The 18,966-nt window shown below is 55.6% G+C and overlaps 1 protein-coding gene across 1 annotated transcript in view; it reads right to left on the reverse strand.

The window, feature by feature from the left end:
• Nucleotides 1-17,804, reverse strand: part of LOC132403832 (spectrin beta chain, non-erythrocytic 1-like) — a 68,819-nt gene extending 51,015 nt beyond the window's left edge. Inside the window, exons 1-2 of the mRNA XM_059987559.1 lie at nucleotides 17,790-17,804; nucleotides 16,146-16,363 (exon numbers count right to left, since the gene is read on the reverse strand). Coding sequence (XP_059843542.1) covers nucleotides 16,146-16,363; nucleotides 17,790-17,804 — 233 coding nt within the window. The remainder of the gene's footprint in view (nucleotides 1-16,145; nucleotides 16,364-17,789) is intronic.
• Nucleotides 17,805-18,966: the final 1,162 nt, after the last annotated feature.

Raw genomic sequence — 18,966 nt, forward strand, 5'->3', positions numbered from 1 at the left:
TCTAGTGGGACAGGTGAGGTCAGTGGGACAGGTGGGACAGGTGGGACTGGAGATGTCTAGTGGGACAGGAGGGACGGGAGATGTCTAGTGGGACAGTTGGGATGGGAGATGTCTAGTGGGACAGGTGGGATGGGAGATGTCTAGTGGGAATGGAGGTGCCCAGTGGGACAGGTGGGACAGGAGATGTCTAGTGGGACAGGTGGGACAGGAGATGTCTAGTGGGACAGGAGATGTCTAGTAGGACAGGTGGGACAGGAGATGTCTAGTGGGACAGGTGGGACAGGAGATGTCTAGTGGGACAGGAGATGTCTAGTGGGACAGGTGGGACGGGAGATGTCTAGTGGGACAGGTGGGACGGAAGATGTCTAGTGGGACAGGTGGGACAGGAGATGTCTGGTGGGACAGGTGGGATGGGAGATGTCTGGTGGGACAGGTGGGATAGGAGATGTCTAGTGGGACAGGTGGGATGGGAGATGTCTAGTGGGACAGGAGAGGTGTGGTGGGACAGGTGGGATGGGAGATGTCTGGTGGGACAGGTGGGATGGGAGATGTCTAGTGGGACAGGTGGGATGGGAGATGTCTAGTGGGACAGGTGGGACAGGAGATGTCTAGTGGGACAGTTGGGATAGGAGATGTCTGGTGGGACAGGTGGGATAGGAGATGTCTAGTGGGACAGGTGGGATGGGAGATGTCTAGTGAGACAGGTGGGATGGGAGATGTCTAGTGGGACAGGTGGGATAGGAGATGTCTGGTGGGACAGGTGGGATGGGAGATGTCTGGTGGGACAGGTGGGATAGGAGATGTCTAGTGGGACAGGTGGGATAGGAGATGTCTGGTGGGACAGGTGGGATAGGAGATGTCTAGTGGGACAGGTGGGATGGGAGATGTCTAGTGGGACAGGTGGGATGGGAGATGTCTGGTGGGACAGGTGGGATAGGAGATGTCTAGTGGGACAGGTGGGATAGGAGATGTCTAGTGGGACAGGTCGGATGGGAGATGTCTAGTGGGACAGGTGGGATGGGAGATGTCTGGTGGGACAGGTGAGACGGGAGATGTCTAGTGGGACAGGTGGGATGGGAGATGTCTAGTGGGACAGGTGGGACAGGAGTTGTCTAGTGGGACAGGTGGGATAGGAGATGTCTAGTGGGACAGGTCGGATGGGAGATGTTTAGTGGGACAGGTGGGATGGGAGATGTCTAGTGGGACAGGTGGAACGGAAGATGTTAGTGGAGCAGGTGGGACGGGAGATGTCTGGTGGGACAGGTGGTATGGGAGATGTCTAGTGGGACAGGTGGTATGGGAGAAGTCTAGTGGGACAGGTGGGATGGGAGATGTCTAGTGGGACAGGTGGGATGGGAGATGTCTGGTGGGACAAGTGGGACGGGAGATGTCTAGTGGGACAGGTGGGATGGGAGATGTCTAGAGAGACAGGTGGGATGGGAGATGTCTAGTGGGACAGGTGGGATGGGAGATGTCTGGTGGGACAGGTGGGATAGGAGATGTCTAGTGAGACAGGTGGGACGGGAGATGTCTTTTGGGACAGGTGGGATGGGAGATGTCTAGTGGGACAGGTGGGACAGGAGTTGTCTAGTGGGACAGGTCGGATGGGAGATGTTAGTGGAGCAGGTGGGACGGGAGATGTCTGGTGGGACAAGTGGGACGGGAGATGTCTAGTGGGACAGGTGGGATGGGAGATGTCTAGTGGGACAGGTGGGATAGGAGATGTCTAGTGGGACAGGTGGGATAGGAGATGTCTAGTGGGACAGGTCGGATGGGAGATGTTAGTGGAGCAGGTGGGACGGGAGATGTCTGGTGGGACAAGTGGGACGGGAGATGTCTAGTGGGACAGGTGGGATGGGAGATGTCTAGTGGGACAGGTGGGACGGGAGATGTCTAGTGGGACAGGTGGGACGGAAGATGTTAGTGGAGCAGGTGGGTCAGGAGATGTCTGGTGGGACAAGTGGGACGGCAGATGTCTAGTGAGACAGGTGGGATGGGAGATGTCTAGTGGGACAGTTGGGATGGGAGATGTCTGGTGGGACAGGTGGGATAGGAGATGTCTAGTGGGACAGGTGGGATGGGAGATGTCTGGTGGGACAGGTGGGACGGGAGATGTCTAGTGGGACAGGTGGGACAGGTGATGTCTAGTGGGCCAGGTGGGACAGGAGATGTCTTCTGGGACAGGAGGTGCCCAGTGGGACAGGTGGGACAGGAAATGTCTAGTGGGACAGGTGGGACGGGAGATGTCTAGTGGGACAGGTGGGACTGGAGATGTCTAGTGGGACAGGTGGGACGGGAGATGTCTAGTGGGACAGGAGATGTCTAGTGGGACAGGTGGGACAGGAGATGTCTAGTGGGACAGGTGGGACAGGTGGGACGGGAGATGTCTAGTGGGACAGGTGGGACAGGAGATGTCTAGTGGGACAGGTGGGACGGGAGATGTCTAGTGGGACAGGAGATGTCTAGTGGGACAGGTGGGACGGGAGATGTCTAGTGGGACAGGTGGGACAGGAGATGTCTAGTAGGACAGGTGGGACAGGTGGGACGGGAGATGTCTAGTGGGACAGGAGGTGCCCAGTGGGACAGGTGGGACAGGAGATGTCTAGTGAGACAGGTGGGATGGGAGATGTCTAGTGGGACAGGTGGGACAGGAGATGTCTAGTGGGACAGGTGGGATGGGAGATGTCTAGTGGGACAGGTGGGACAGGAGATGTCTAGTGGGACAGGTGGGATAGGAGATGTCTGGTGGGACAGGTGGGATAGGAGATGTCTAGTGGGACAGGTGGGACGGGAGATGTCTATTGGGACAGGTGGGATGGGAGATGTCTAGTGGGACAGGTGGGACAGGAGATGTCTAGTGGGACAGGTGGGATAGGAGATGTCTGGTGGGACAGGTGGGATGGGAGATGTCTAGTGGGACAGGTGGGACAGGAGATGTCTAGTGGGACAGGTGGGATAGGAGATGTCTGGTGGGACAGGTGGGATAGGAGATGTCTAGTGGGACAGGTGGGACGGGAGATGTCTAGTGGGACAGGTGGGATGGGAGATGTCTAGTGGGACAGGTGGGACAGGAGATGTCTAGTGGGACAGGTGGGATAGGAGATGTCTGGTGGGACAGCTGGGACAGGAGATGTCTAGTGGGACAGGTGGGATAGGAGATGTCTGGTGGGACAGGTGGGATAGGAGATGTCTAGTGGGACAGGTGGGATGGGAGATGTCTAGTGGGGCAGGTGGGATGGGAGATGTCTGGTGGGACAGGTGGGATAGGAGATGTCTAGTGGGACAGGTGGGATAGGAGATGTCTGGTGGGACAGGTGGGATAGGAGATGTCTGGTGGGACTGGTGGGATAGGAGATGTCTAGTGGGACAGGTGGGACAGGAGTTGTCTAGTGGGACAGGTGGGATAGGAGATGTCTAGTGGGACAGGTCGGATGGGAGATGTTTAGTGGGACAGGTGGGATGGGAGATGTCTAGTGGGACAGGTGGAACGGAAGATGTTAGTGGAGCAGGTGGGACGGGAGATGTCTGGTGGGACAGGTGGTATGGGAGATGTCTAGTGGGACAGGTGGTATGGGAGAAGTCTAGTGGGACAGGTGGGATGGGAGATGTCTAGTGGGACAGGTGGGATGGGAGATGTCTGGTGGGACAAGTGGGACGGGAGATGTCTAGTGGGACAGGTGGGATGGGAGATGTCTAGAGAGACAGGTGGGATGGGAGATGTCTAGTGGGACAGGTGGGATGGGAGATGTCTGGTGGGACAGGTGGGATAGGAGATGTCTAGTGAGACAGGTGGGACGGGAGATGTCTTTTGGGACAGGTGGGATGGGAGATGTCTAGTGGGACAGGTGGGACAGGAGTTGTCTAGTGGGACAGGTCGGATGGGAGATGTTAGTGGAGCAGGTGGGACGGGAGATGTCTGGTGGGACAAGTGGGACGGGAGATGTCTAGTGGGACAGGTGGGATGGGAGATGTCTAGTGGGACAGGTGGGATAGGAGATGTCTAGTGGGACAGGTGGGATAGGAGATGTCTAGTGGGACAGGTCGGATGGGAGATGTTAGTGGAGCAGGTGGGACGGGAGATGTCTGGTGGGACAAGTGGGACGGGAGATGTCTAGTGGGACAGGTGGGATGGGAGATGTCTAGTGGGACAGGTGGGACGGGAGATGTCTAGTGGGACAGGTGGGACGGAAGATGTTAGTGGAGCAGGTGGGTCAGGAGATGTCTGGTGGGACAAGTGGGACGGCAGATGTCTAGTGAGACAGGTGGGATGGGAGATGTCTAGTGGGACAGTTGGGATGGGAGATGTCTGGTGGGACAGGTGGGATAGGAGATGTCTAGTGGGACAGGTGGGATGGGAGATGTCTGGTGGGACAGGTGGGACGGGAGATGTCTAGTGGGACAGGTGGGACAGGTGATGTCTAGTGGGCCAGGTGGGACAGGAGATGTCTTCTGGGACAGGAGGTGCCCAGTGGGACAGGTGGGACAGGAAATGTCTAGTGGGACAGGTGGGACGGGAGATGTCTAGTGGGACAGGTGGGACTGGAGATGTCTAGTGGGACAGGTGGGACGGGAGATGTCTAGTGGGACAGGAGATGTCTAGTGGGACAGGTGGGACAGGAGATGTCTAGTGGGACAGGTGGGACAGGTGGGACGGGAGATGTCTAGTGGGACAGGTGGGACAGGAGATGTCTAGTGGGACAGGTGGGACGGGAGATGTCTAGTGGGACAGGAGATGTCTAGTGGGACAGGTGGGACGGGAGATGTCTAGTGGGACAGGTGGGACAGGAGATGTCTAGTAGGACAGGTGGGACAGGTGGGACGGGAGATGTCTAGTGGGACAGGAGGTGCCCAGTGGGACAGGTGGGACAGGAGATGTCTAGTGAGACAGGTGGGATGGGAGATGTCTAGTGGGACAGGTGGGACAGGAGATGTCTAGTGGGACAGGTGGGATGGGAGATGTCTAGTGGGACAGGTGGGACAGGAGATGTCTAGTGGGACAGGTGGGATAGGAGATGTCTGGTGGGACAGGTGGGATAGGAGATGTCTAGTGGGACAGGTGGGACGGGAGATGTCTATTGGGACAGGTGGGATGGGAGATGTCTAGTGGGACAGGTGGGACAGGAGATGTCTAGTGGGACAGGTGGGATAGGAGATGTCTGGTGGGACAGGTGGGATGGGAGATGTCTAGTGGGACAGGTGGGACAGGAGATGTCTAGTGGGACAGGTGGGATAGGAGATGTCTGGTGGGACAGGTGGGATAGGAGATGTCTAGTGGGACAGGTGGGACGGGAGATGTCTAGTGGGACAGGTGGGATGGGAGATGTCTAGTGGGACAGGTGGGACAGGAGATGTCTAGTGGGACAGGTGGGATAGGAGATGTCTGGTGGGACAGCTGGGACAGGAGATGTCTAGTGGGACAGGTGGGATAGGAGATGTCTGGTGGGACAGGTGGGATAGGAGATGTCTAGTGGGACAGGTGGGATGGGAGATGTCTAGTGGGGCAGGTGGGATGGGAGATGTCTGGTGGGACAGGTGGGATAGGAGATGTCTAGTGGGACAGGTGGGATAGGAGATGTCTGGTGGGACAGGTGGGATAGGAGATGTCTGGTGGGACTGGTGGGATAGGAGATGTCTAGTGGGACAGGTGGGATGGGAGATGTCTAGTGGGACAGGTGGGACGGGAGATGTCTAGTGGGACAGGTGGGACGGAAGATGTTAGTGGAGCAGGTGGGACGGGAGATGTCTAGTGGGACAGGTGGGACGGGAGATGTCTAGTGGGACAGGAGATGACTAGTGGGACAGGTGAGGTCAGTGGGACAGGTGGGACAGGTGGGACGGGAGATGTCTAGTGGGACAGGAGGGACGGGAGATGTCTAGTGGGACAGGTGGGATGGGAGATGTCTAGTGGGACAGGTGGGATGGGAGATGTCTAGTGGGACAGGAGGTGCCCAGTGGGACATGTGGGACAGGAGATGTCTAGTGGGACAGGTGGGACAGGAGATGTCTAGTGGGACAGGAGATGTCTAGTAGGACAGGTGGGACAGGAGATGTCTAGTAGGACAGGTGGGACAGGAGATGTCTAGTGGGACAGGAGATGTCTAGTGGGACAGGTGGGATGGGAGATGTCTAGTGGGACAGGTGGGATGGGAGATGTCTGGTGGGACAGGTGGGATGGGAGATGTCTAGTGGGACAGGTGGTATGGGAGATGTCTAGTGGGACAGGTGGTATGGGAGAAGTCTAGTGGGACAGGTGGGATGGGAGATGTCTAGTGGGACAGGTGGGATGGGAGATGTCTGGTGGGACAGGTGGGATGGGAGATGTCTAGAGGGACAGGTGGGATGGGAGATGTCTAGTGGGACAGGTGGGACGGGAGATGTCTAGTGGGACAGGAGATGTCTAGCAGGACAGGTGAGGTCAGTGGGACAGGTGGGACAGTTGGGACGGGAGATGTCTAGTGGGACAGGAGGGACGGGAGATGTCTAGTGGGACAGGTGGGATGGGAGATGTCTAGTGGGACAGGTGGGATGGGAGATGTCTAGTGGGACAGGAGGTGCCCAGTGGGACAGGTGGGACAGGAGATGTCTAGTGGGACAGGTGGGACAGGAGATGTCTAGTGGGACAGGAGATGTCTAGTAGGACAGGTGGGACAGGAAATGTCTAGTGGGACAGGTGGGACAGGAGATGTCTAGTGGGACAGGTGAGGTCAGTGGGACAGGTGGGACAGGTGGGACTGGAGATGTCTAGTGGGACAGGAGGGACGGGAGATGTCTAGTGGGACAGGTGGGATGGGAGATGTCTAGTGGGACAGGTGGGATGGGAGATGTCTAGTGGGAATGGAGGTGCCCAGTGGGACAGGTGGGACAGGAGATGTCTAGTGGGACAGGTGGGACAGGAGATGTCTAGTGGGACAGGAGATGTCTAGTAGGACAGGTGGGACAGGAGATGTCTAGTGGGACAGGTGGGACAGGAGATGTCTAGTGGGACAGGTGGGACGGGAGATGTCTAGTGGGACAGGTGGGACGGAAGATGTCTAGTGGGACAGGTGGGACAGGAGATGTCTGGTGGGACAGGTGGGATGGGAGATGTCTGGTGGGACAGGTGGGATAGGAGATGTCTAGTGGGACAGGTGGGATGGGAGATGTCTAGTGGGACAGGAGATGTCTGGTGGGAGAGGTGGGATGGGAGATGCCTGGTGGGACAGGTGGGATGGGAGATGTCTAGTGGGACAGGTGGGATGGGAGATGTCTAGTGGGACAGGTGGGACAGGAGATGTCTAGTGGGACAGTTGTGATAGGAGATGTCTGGTGGGACAGGTGGGATAGGAGATGTCTAGTGGGACAGGTGGGATGGGAGATGTCTAGTGAGACAGGTGGGATGGGAGATGTCTAGTGGGACAGGTGGGATAGGAGATGTCTGGTGGGACAGGTGGGATGGGAGATGTCTGGTGGGACAGGTGGGATAGGAGATGTCTAGTGGGACAGGTGGGATAGGAGATATCTGGTGGGACAGGTGGGATAGGAGATGTCTAGTGGGACAGGTGGGATGGGAGATGTCTAGTGGGACAGGTGGGATGGGAGATGTCTGGTGGGAGGTGGGATAGGAGATGTCTAGTGGGACAGGTGGGATAGGAGATGTCTAGTGGGACAGGTCGGATGGGAGATGTCTAGTGGGGCAGGTGGGATGGGAGATGTCTGGTGGGACAGGTGGGACGGGAGATGTCTAGTGGGACAGGTGGGATGGGAGATGTCTAGTGGGACAGGTGGGACAGGAGTTGTCTAGTGGGACAGGTGGGATAGGAGATGTCTAGTGGGACAGGTCGGATGGGAGATGTTTAGTGGGACAGGTGGGATGGGAGATGTCTAGTGGGACAGGTGGGACGGAAGATGTTAGTGGAGCAGGTGGGACGGGAGATGTCTGGTGGGACAGGTGGTATGGGAGATGTCTAGTGGGACAGGTGGTATGGGAGAAGTCTAGTGGGACAGGTGGGATGGGAGATGTCTAGTGGGACAGGTGGGATGGGAGATGTCTGGTGGGACAAGTGGGACGGGAGATGTCTAGTGGGACAGGTGGGATGGGAGATGTCTAGTGGGACAGGTGGGACGGGAGATGTCTAGTGGGACAGGTGGGACAGGAGATGTCTGGTGGGACAGGTGGGATAGGAGATGTCTAGTGAGACAGGTGGGACGGGAGATGTCTTGTGGGACAGGTGGGATGGGAGATGTCTAGTGGGACAGGTGGGACAGGAGTTGTCTAGTGGGACAGGTCGGATGGGAGATGTTAGTGGAGCAGGTGGGACGGGAGATGTCTGGTGGGACAAGTGGGACGGGAGATGTCTAGTGGGACAGGTCGGATGGGAGATGTTAGTGGAGCAGGTGGGACGGGAGATGTCTGGTGGGACAAGTGGGACGGGAGATGTCTAGTGGGACAGGTGGGATGGGAGATGTCTAGTGGGACAGGTGGGACAGGAGATGTCTAGTGGGACAGGTGGGATAGGAGATGTCTAGTGGGACAGGTCGGATGGGAGATGTTAGTGGAGCAGGTGGGACGGGAGATGTCTGGTGGGACAAGTGGGACGGGAGATGTCTAGTGGGACAGGTGGGATGGGAGATGTCTAGTGGGACAGGTGGGACGGGAGATGTCTAGTGGGACAGGTGGGACGGAAGATGTTAGTGGAGCAGGTGGGACAGGAGATGTCTGGTGGGACAAGTGGGACGGGAGATGTCTAGTGAGACAGGTGGGATGGGAGATGTCTAGTGGGACAGGTGGGATGGGAGATGTCTGGTGGGACAGGTGGGATAGGAGATGTCTAGTGGGACAGGTGGGATGGGAGATGTCTGGTGGGACAGGTGGGACGGGAGATGTCTAGTGGGACAGGTGGGACAGGAGATGTCTAGTGGGCCAGGTGGGACAGGAGATGTCTTCTGGGACAGGAGGTGCCCAGTGGGACAGGTGGGACAGGAGATGTCTAGTGGGACAGGTGGGACGGGAGATGTCTAGTGGGACAGGTGGGAAAGGAGATGTCTAGTGGGACAGGTGGGACGGGAGATGTCTAGTGGGACAGGAGATGTCTAGTGGGACAGGTGGGACAGGAGATGTCTAGTGGGACAGGTTGGACAGGTGGGACGGGAGATGTCTAGTGGGACAGGAGATGTCTAGTGGGACAGGTGGGACGGGAGATGTCTAGTGGGACAGGTGGGACAGGAGATGTCTCGTAGGACAGGTGGGACAGGTGGGACGGGAGATGTCTAGTGGGACAGGAGGTGCCCAGTGGGACAGGTGGGACAGGAGATGTCTAGTGAGACAGGTGGGATGGGAGATGTCTAGTGGGACAGGTGGGATAGGAGATGTCTGGTGGGACAGGTGGGATGGGAGATGTCTGGTGGGACAGGTGGGATAGGAGATGTCTAGTGGGACAGGTGGGATAGGAGATGTCTTGTGGGACAGGTGGGATAGGAGATGTCTAGTGGGACAGGTGGGATGGGAGATGTCTAGTGGGACAGGTGGGATGGGAGATGTCTGGTGGGACAGGTGGGATAGGAGATGTCTAGTGGGACAGGAGATGTCTGGTGGGGCAGGTGGGATGGGAGATGTCTGGTGGGACAGGTGGGACGGGAGATGTCTAGTGGGACAGGTGGGATGGGAGATGTCTAGTGGGACAGGTGGGATGGGAGATGTCTAGTGGGACAGGTCGGATGGGAGATGTTTAGTGGGACAGGTGGGATGGGAGATGTCTAGTGGGACAGGTGGGACGGAAGATGTTAGTGGAGCAGGTGGGACGGGAGATGTCTGGTGGGACAGGTGGTATGGGAGATGTCTAGTGGGACAGGTGGTATGGGAGAAGTCTAGTGGGACAGGTGGGATGGGAGATGTCTAGTGGGACAGGTGGGATGGGAGATGTCTGGTGGGACAAGTGGGACGGGAGATGTCTAGTGGGACAGGTGGGATGGGAGATGTCTAGTGGGACAGGTGGGACGGGAGATGTCTAGTGGGACAGGTGGGACAGGAGATGTCTGGTGTGACAAGTGGGACGGGAGATGTCTAGAGAGACAGGTGGGATGGGAGATGTCTAGTGGGACATGTGGGATGGGAGATGTCTGGTGGGACAGGTGGGATAGGAGATGTCTAGTGAGACAGGTGGGACGGGAGATGTTTAGTGGGACAGGTGGGATGGGAGATGTCTAGTGGGACAGGTGGGACGGAAGATGTTAGTGGAGCAGGTGGGACGGGAGATGTCTGGTGGGACAGGTGGTATGGGAGATGTCTAGTGGGACAGGTGGTATGGGAGAAGTCTAGTGGGACAGGTGGGATGGGAGATGTCTAGTGGGACAGGTGGGATGGGAGATGTCTGGTGGGACAAGTGGGACGGGAGATGTCTAGTGGGACAGGTGGGATGGGAGATGTCTAGTGGGACAGGTGGGACGGGAGATGTCTAGTGGGACAGGTGGGACAGGAGATGTCTGGTGGGACAAGTGGGACGGGAGATGTCTAGAGAGACAGGTGGGATGGGAGATGTCTAGTGGGACATGTGGGATGGGAGATGTCTGGTGGGACAGGTGGGATAGGAGATGTCTAGTGAGACAGGTGGGACGGGAGATGTCTTGTGGGACAGGTGGGATGGGAGATGTCTAGTGGGACAGGTGGGACAGGAGTTGTCTAGTGGGACAGGTCGGATGGGAGATGTTAGTGGAGCAGGTGGGACGGGAGATGTCTGGTGGGACAAGTGGGACGGGAGATGTCTAGTGGGACAGGTGGGATGGGAGATGTCTAGTGGGACAGGTGGGATAGGAGATGTCTAGTGGGACAGGTGGGATAGGAGATGTCTAGTGGGACAGGTCGGATGGGAGATGTTAGTGGAGCAGGTGGGACGGGAGATGTCTGGTGGGACAAGTGGGACGGGAGATGTCTAGTGGGACAGGTGGGATGGGAGATGTCTAGTGGGACAGGTGGGACGGGAGATGTCTAGTGGGACAGGTGGGACGGAAGATGTTAGTGGAGCAGGTGGGACAGGAGATGTCTGGTGGGACAAGTGGGACGGGAGATGTCTAGTGAGACAGGTGGGATGGGAGATGTCTAGTGGGACAGGTGGGATGGGAGATGTCTGGTGGGACAGGTGGGATAGGAGATGTCTAGTGGGACAGGTGGGATGGGAGATGTCTGGTGGGACAGGTGGGACGGGAGATGTCTAGTGGGACAGGTGGGACAGGAGATGTCTAGTGGGCCAGGTGGGACAGGAGATGTCTTCTGGGACAGGAGGTGCCCAGTGGGACAGGTGGGACAGGAGATGTCTAGTGGGACAGGTGGGACGGGAGATGTCTAGTGGGACAGGTGGGAAAGGAGATGTCTAGTGGGACAGGTGGGACGGGAGATGTCTAGTGGGACAGGAGATGTCTAGTGGGACAGGTGGGACAGGAGATGTCTAGTGGGACAGGTTGGACAGGTGGGACGGGAGATGTCTAGTGGGACAGGAGATGTCTAGTGGGACAGGTGGGACGGGAGATGTCTAGTGGGACAGGTGGGACAGGAGATGTCTAGTAGGACAGGTGGGACAGGTGGGACGGGAGATGTCTAGTGGGACAGGAGGTGCCCAGTGGGACAGGTGGGACAGGAGATGTCTAGTGAGACAGGTGGGATGGGAGATGTCTAGTGGGACAGGTGGGATAGGAGATGTCTGGTGGGACAGGTGGGATGGGAGATGTCTGGTGGGACAGGTGGGATAGGAGATGTCTAGTGGGACAGGTGGGATAGGAGATGTCTTGTGGGACAGGTGGGATAGGAGATGTCTAGTGGGACAGGTGGGATGGGAGATGTCTAGTGGGACAGGTGGGATGGGAGATGTCTGGTGGGACAGGTGGGATAGGAGATGTCTAGTGGGACAGGAGATGTCTGGTGGGGCAGGTGGGATGGGAGATGTCTGGTGGGACAGGTGGGACGGGAGATGTCTAGTGGGACAGGTGGGATGGGAGATGTCTAGTGGGACAGGTGGGATGGGAGATGTCTAGTGGGACAGGTCGGATGGGAGATGTTTAGTGGGACAGGTGGGATGGGAGATGTCTAGTGGGACAGGTGGGACGGAAGATGTTAGTGGAGCAGGTGGGACGGGAGATGTCTGGTGGGACAGGTGGTATGGGAGATGTCTAGTGGGACAGGTGGTATGGGAGAAGTCTAGTGGGACAGGTGGGATGGGAGATGTCTAGTGGGACAGGTGGGATGGGAGATGTCTGGTGGGACAAGTGGGACGGGAGATGTCTAGTGGGACAGGTGGGATGGGAGATGTCTAGTGGGACAGGTGGGACGGGAGATGTCTAGTGGGACAGGTGGGACAGGAGATGTCTGGTGTGACAAGTGGGACGGGAGATGTCTAGAGAGACAGGTGGGATGGGAGATGTCTAGTGGGACATGTGGGATGGGAGATGTCTGGTGGGACAGGTGGGATAGGAGATGTCTAGTGAGACAGGTGGGACGGGAGATGTCTTGTGGGACAGGTGGGATGGGAGATGTCTAGTGGGACAGGTGGGACAGGAGTTGTCTAGTGGGACAGGTCGGATGGGAGATGTTAGTGGAGCAGGTGGGACGGGAGATGTCTGGTGGGACAAGTCGGACGGGAGATGTCTAGTGGGACAGGTGGGATGGGAGATGTCTAGTGGGACAGGTGGGATAGGAGATGTCTAGTGGGACAGGTGGGATAGGAGATGTCTAGTGGGACAGGTCGGATGGGAGATGTTAGTGGAGCAGGTGGGACGGGAGATGTCTGGTGGGACAAGTGGGACGGGAGATGTCTAGTGGGACAGGTGGGATGGGAGATGTCTAGTGGGACAGGTGGGACGGGAGATGTCTAGTGGGACAGGTGGGACGGAAGATGTTAGTGGAGCAGGTGGGACAGGAGATGTCTGGTGGGACAAGTGGGACGGGAGATGTCTAGTGAGACAGGTGGGATGGGAGATGTCTAGTGGGACAGGTGGGATGGGAGATGTCTGGTGGGACAGGTGGGATAGGAGATGTCTAGTGGGACAGGTGGGATGGGAGATGTCTGGTGGGACAGGTGGGACGGGAGATGTCTAGTGGGACAGGTGGGACAGGAGATGTCTAGTGGGCCAGGTGGGACAGGAGATGTCTTCTGGGACAGGAGGTGCCCAGTGGGACAGGTGGGACAGGAGATGTCTAGTGGGACAGGTGGGACGGGAGATGTCTAGTGGGACAGGTGGGAAAGGAGATGTCTAGTGGGACAGGTGGGACGGGAGATGTCTAGTGGGACAGGAGATGTCTAGTGGGACAGGTGGGACAGGAGATGTCTAGTGGGACAGGTGGGACAGGTGGGACGGGAGATGTCTAGTGGGACAGGTGGGACGGAAGATGTTAGTGGAGCAGGTGGGACGGGAGATGTCTGGTGGGACAGGTGGTATGGGAGATGTCTAGTGGGACAGGTGGTATGGGAGAAGTCTAGTGGGACAGGTGGGATGGGAGATGTCTAGTGGGACAGGTGGGATGGGAGATGTCTGGTGGGACAAGTGGGACGGGAGATGTCTAGTGGGACAGGTGGTATGGGAGATGTCTAGTGGGACAGGTGGTATGGGAGAAGTCTAGTGGGACAGGTGGGATGGGAGATGTCTAGTGGGACAGGTGGGATGGGAGATGTCTAGTGGGACAGGTGGGACAGGAGATGTCTAGTGAGACAGGTGGGATGGGAGATGTCTAGTGGGACAGGTGGGATAGGAGATGTCTGGTGGGACAGGTGGGATGGGAGATGTCTGGTGGGACAGGTGGGATAGGAGATGTCTAGTGGGACAGGTGGGATAGGAGATGTCTTGTGGGACAGGTGGGATAGGAGATGTCTAGTGGGACAGGTGGGATGGGAGATGTCTAGTGGGACAGGTGGGATGGGAGATGTCTGGTGGGACAGGTGGGATAGGAGATGTCTAGTGGGACAGGAGATGTCTGGTGGGGCAGGTGGGATGGGAGATGTCTAGTGGGACAGGTGGGACAGGAGTTGTCTAGTGGGACAGGTGGGATAGGAGATGTCTAGTGGGACAGGTCGGATGGGAGATGTCTAGTGGGACAGGTGGGACGGAAGATGTTAGTGGAGCAGGTGGGACGGGAGATGTCTGGTGGGACAGGTGGTATGGGAGATGTCTAGTGGGACAGGTGGTATGGGAGAAGTCTAGTGGGACAGGTGGGATGGGAGATGTCTAGTGGGACAGGTGGGATGGGAGATGTCTGGTGGGACAAGTGGGACGGGAGATGTCTAGTGGGACAGGTGGGACAGGAGATGTCTGGTGGGACAAGTGGGACGGGAGATGTCTAGTGAGACAGGTGGGATGCGAGATGTCTGGTGGGACAGGTGGGATAGGAGATGTCTAGTGAGACAGGTGGGACGGGAGATGTCTAGTGGGACAGGTGGGATGGGAGATGTCTAGTGGGACAGGTGGGACAGGAGTTGTCTAGTGGGACAGGTCTGATGGGAGATGTTAGTGGAGCAGGTGGGACGGGAGATGTCTGGTGGGACACGTGGGACGGGAGATGTCTAGTGGGACAGGTGGGATGGGAGATGTCTAGTGGGACAGGTGGGATAGGAGATGTCTAGTGGGACAGGTGGGATAGGAGATGTCTAGTGGGACCGGTCGGATGGGAGATGTTAGTGGAGCAGGTGGGACGGGAGATGTCTGGTGGGACAAGTGGGACGGGAGATGTCTAGTGGGACAGGTGGGATGGGAGATGTCTAGTGGGACAGGTGGGACGGGAGACGTCTAGTGGGACAGGTGGGACGGAAGATGTTAGTGGAGCAGGTGGGACAGGAGATGTCTGGTGGGACAAGTGGGACGGGAGATGTCTAGTGAGACAGGTGGGATGGGAGATGTCTAGTGGGACAGGTGGGATGGGAGATGTCTGGTGGGACAGGTGGGATAGGAGATGTCTAGTGGGACAGGTGGGATGGGAGATGTCTGGTAGGACAGGTGGGACGGGAGATGTCTAGTGGGACAGGTGGGACAGGAGATGTCTAGTGGGCCAGGTGGGACAGGAGATGTCTAGTGGGACAGGAGGTGCCCAGTGGGACAGGTGGGACAGGAGATGTCTTGTGGGACAGGTGGGACGGGAGATGTCTAGTGGGACAGGAGATGTCTAGTGGGACAGGTGGGACGGGAGATGTCTAGTGGGACAGGTGGGACAGGAGATGTCTAGTGGGACAGGTGGGACGGGAGATGTCTAGTGGGACAGGAGATGTCTAGTGGGACAGGTGGGACGGGAGATGTCTAGTGGGACAGGTGGGACAGGAGATGTCTAGTAGGACAGGTGGGACAGGTGGGACGGGAGATGTCTAGTGGGACAGGAGGTGCCCAGTGGGACAGGTGGGACAGGAGATGTCTAGTGGGACTGGTGGGATAGGAGATATGTTAGTGCAGCGGGTGGGATGGGAGATATCTAGTGGGACAGGTGAGGTCAGTGGGACAGGAGGTGCCCAGTGGGGCAGTAAGTGTCAGTGGGACAGGTGGGACAGGAGATGTCCAGTGAGACAGGTGAGTGGGTAGCCTGTGTACCATTTACTATCTGACTTCCTTTTAACCCCATTTGTTATCTTCCAGCTCAGGTGAGCAGCTTGCTTTGCTTTTCGTAGTGAGTCTTGTGGTGCAGAAGGTTGTAAACTCAACCAGATACATCATGGCCCCAACCTCTCTACAATTGAACACAACTTTAAGAGGCTGTGCCTCAGGAAGGTGGCATTAGTCATGAAGGACTCTCACCAGCTGGGACATGCCCTACTCTCAATCCTACCATCAGGGAAGAGGCACAGGAGCCTGAAGACCCACACTCAATGATCCCGGAACAGCTTCTCTGCCACCAGATTTCTGAATGGCCTATCTGGTTATTCCTTTCGTTCTCCACTATTCCGTTTTAATTTATGGTAATCGTATGTCTTTTGTTGCTGCAAAGCAATACATTTTAAGCCATTTAAGTCAGTGATAATAAATCTGATTCTGATTAGATCACCATTAATTATACAGAATGGTAAGTAAAGTTAATTTGTCTATTAATGCTTCAGCCTCTTGTGTCCTTTCCATGTAATCTCTAGCAAATCCCTTGGATTCTGGTCAACCTCTCACTCAGTACATTTATAACGCTACATGAAGAGTTACCACACCCCACAACCTACATGAAAACCCGGCAGTCGCTGACATAAGCCTGGATTTGCTCAGCTTCGATCAGCTTCTCCTTCCACTCCCTGGCTTTCTGATGGAGGTTGCTCCAGGATATGGCCACCTCTTCCACGCGCTCTTGCAGGTTCTCCCGGATGTGTGGGTGTATCTGAGCCAACTTCCTGGCTTCCTCGCCAATTCGTTCAACTTCACCTCTTATAGCTTCCAGCTCCCTCTGCAAAAAGAACAAGATCATCAGGAAAAACTGCATTCACATCCAGCAGAAGTCCTCACACAAAACAACGTGGACAAAGATTCACTCTGAATAACCTCACCGGACAATCCGTCCTGTGGCATCTTAATTAATGCATTTTGCAAATCTAAATATGTAATGATAAAGCCCATATCATTCTGATTTCATAAATAACCTGACAATAAAGCCGGTACCTTACCAATAACACCGGTACTTTAAGTATTAAGAAGACTGAAGTCACATCAGTAATTGTTTCAGGTCAGTTTCCTAGCCAACAAAGTAAACCCACTTCCTTACTGAACAAAACTGTTTATGATCTATTTGACCCTGAGATAATCTTCCATCCCACTTCCATAATATTCCCCATCTCACCCACATTACTCTTTGACTGAGACAAAGAAAGGATGGTAGGTTGAAGGTACCATGATGGACAAGTGAGATGGAGCATTTAGTCAAGAGGAATAAGAAAGCTTGGTCATGGTTTAGGATGCAAAAATCAGACAGGGCTCTTGAGAGTTACAAGGCAGCCAGGAAGGCACTTGGGAAGGGAGTTGGGAGAGCTAGAAGATGACATGAGAAGACCTTGGTGAGTAGGATTTAGAAAAGCCCCAAGGCATTCTAAGGAACAGAAGGATGATGGAACAGAGTAACGGTAAGACTACTCAGGGTTAATGAGAAAAATGTTGGAGGAGGTAGGGGAGGTCCTTAATAAATATTTCACCTCAGAGATCTCCTGGGAGAGGTACTTTGAAGAATGTGAGGTCAATGTCGAGGTTAAGAAAGAGTCAGTGTTGGAGCTTGTGAAAAACATTGGGATAGATAAATCACCAGGGTTGGGCGATCTGTCCCTGGTTATGACAGAAAGTGAAGGAGGAGATTGCTGGGGTGTTGATATGATCCTTGTATCCTCCCTGGCCACAGGAGTAGTACCAGAGGATTGCTATGTTGCTAAGGAAAGGTAATAGGGTTAATCCTGCGGATTACAGGCCAGTGAAATTTATATCAATGGTAGACAAACCTATGGGGAAAGTTCTTAGGGAGAGATTCATGCGCATTTGGAGAAGCATAGTCTTATTAGGGATAGTCAACATGGCTTTGTGAGGGGCAGATCATGCCTCATGAGCCTGGTCGAGGAGGTGACAGAAGAAATTGATGAAGGTAGAGCAGTGCATGTGCTGCATAAGGATTTTAGTAAGGTGTTTGGCAAAGTTCCCCAGGGAAGGTTCACCCTGAAAGTCCTGAGGCATGGGGACCATGGAAATTTGGCTGCATGGATTCCCTTTCCTCAGCTCCATCATCTCCGCTGCGTATGTTCCCGGGATGAGGCTTTCCTTTACGGAACATCAGTGATGTGCTTTTTCTTCAAAGAACAGGGTCTTCCTTCCTCCACCATTGATGCTGCCCTCACCCGCATCTCCTCCATTTCCAACACCAAACACTTCCTTACCTCACCTCGCTCTCCACCCTCTGAAGGAATCACTGCCTCTATGATTCCCTTGTCCTTTCATCCCTGCCCACTAATCTCCCTCCTGGCACAGCCTGAAACCATCTTATCTACCTCCATTCAGGGCCCCAAACAATCTCTCCAGGTGGCTGAATTGTAATTCCCATTCCCATTCCCATTCTGCAATGTCAGTCCACGGCCTTCTCCTTTGCCATGTGAAGCCGCTCTCAGTTTGGAGGAGCAACACTTCATATTCTGTCTAGGGAGCCTCTAACCTGATGGTCTGAATAAATTTCTCCAAATTCTAGTAATTTTTTTCCGCTAACCCTTTCCATTTCTTCATCACACTGGTCCCTTACATCTTCTCATCTGCCTATTACCTCCTGCTGGTGCCCCTCCTCCTTCCCTTTCTCCTGTGATTCACTCTCCTCCCCAATCAGATTCCTTCTTCTCCAACCCTTTGCCTTTTCCACATATTACCTCCTGAATTATTACATTGCCCACCTCCCCCACCAACCAGGCTTCACCTCTCAGCTTCTTGAGTCTACCTCCTCCCACCTTCTAGAGTACACTTCCCCTCACATTCTAGTCCACCTCCCCCACCTTCTAGAGTCCTCCTCCCTCCTTCTAGAGTCCACCTCCTCTCACATTCTAGAGTCCACCTCCCCTCACCTTCTAGAGTCCTCCTCCCTCCTTCTAGTCCACCTCCTCTCACCTTCTAGAGTAAATCTCCTCCCACTTTCTAGAGTTCACTTCCCCTCACATTCTAGTCCACCTCCCCCCTCCTTCTAGAGTCCACCTCCCTCCACCTTCTAGTCCACCTCCCTCCACCTTCTAGAGTCCTCCTCCCTCCTTCTAGAGTCCACCTCCCTCATCTTCTAGAGTCCACCTCCCTCCACCTTCTAGAGTCCTCCTCCCTCCTTCTAGAGTCCACCTCCCTCACCTTCTAGAGTCCACCTCCCTCCACCTTCTAGAGTCCACCTCCCCTCACCTTCTAGAGTCCACCTCCCCCACCTTCTAGAGTCCACCTCCCCCCGACCTTCTAGAGTCCACCTCCCCTCACCTTCTAGAGTCCACCTCCCCCCACCTTCTAGAGTTCACCTCCCCCACCTTCTAGAGTACACCTCCCCTCATCTTCTAG

Source organism: Hypanus sabinus, chromosome 2 (genome assembly GCF_030144855.1).
Source record: "Hypanus sabinus isolate sHypSab1 chromosome 2, sHypSab1.hap1, whole genome shotgun sequence".
Lineage (NCBI taxonomy): Eukaryota > Metazoa > Chordata > Chondrichthyes > Myliobatiformes > Dasyatidae > Hypanus > Hypanus sabinus.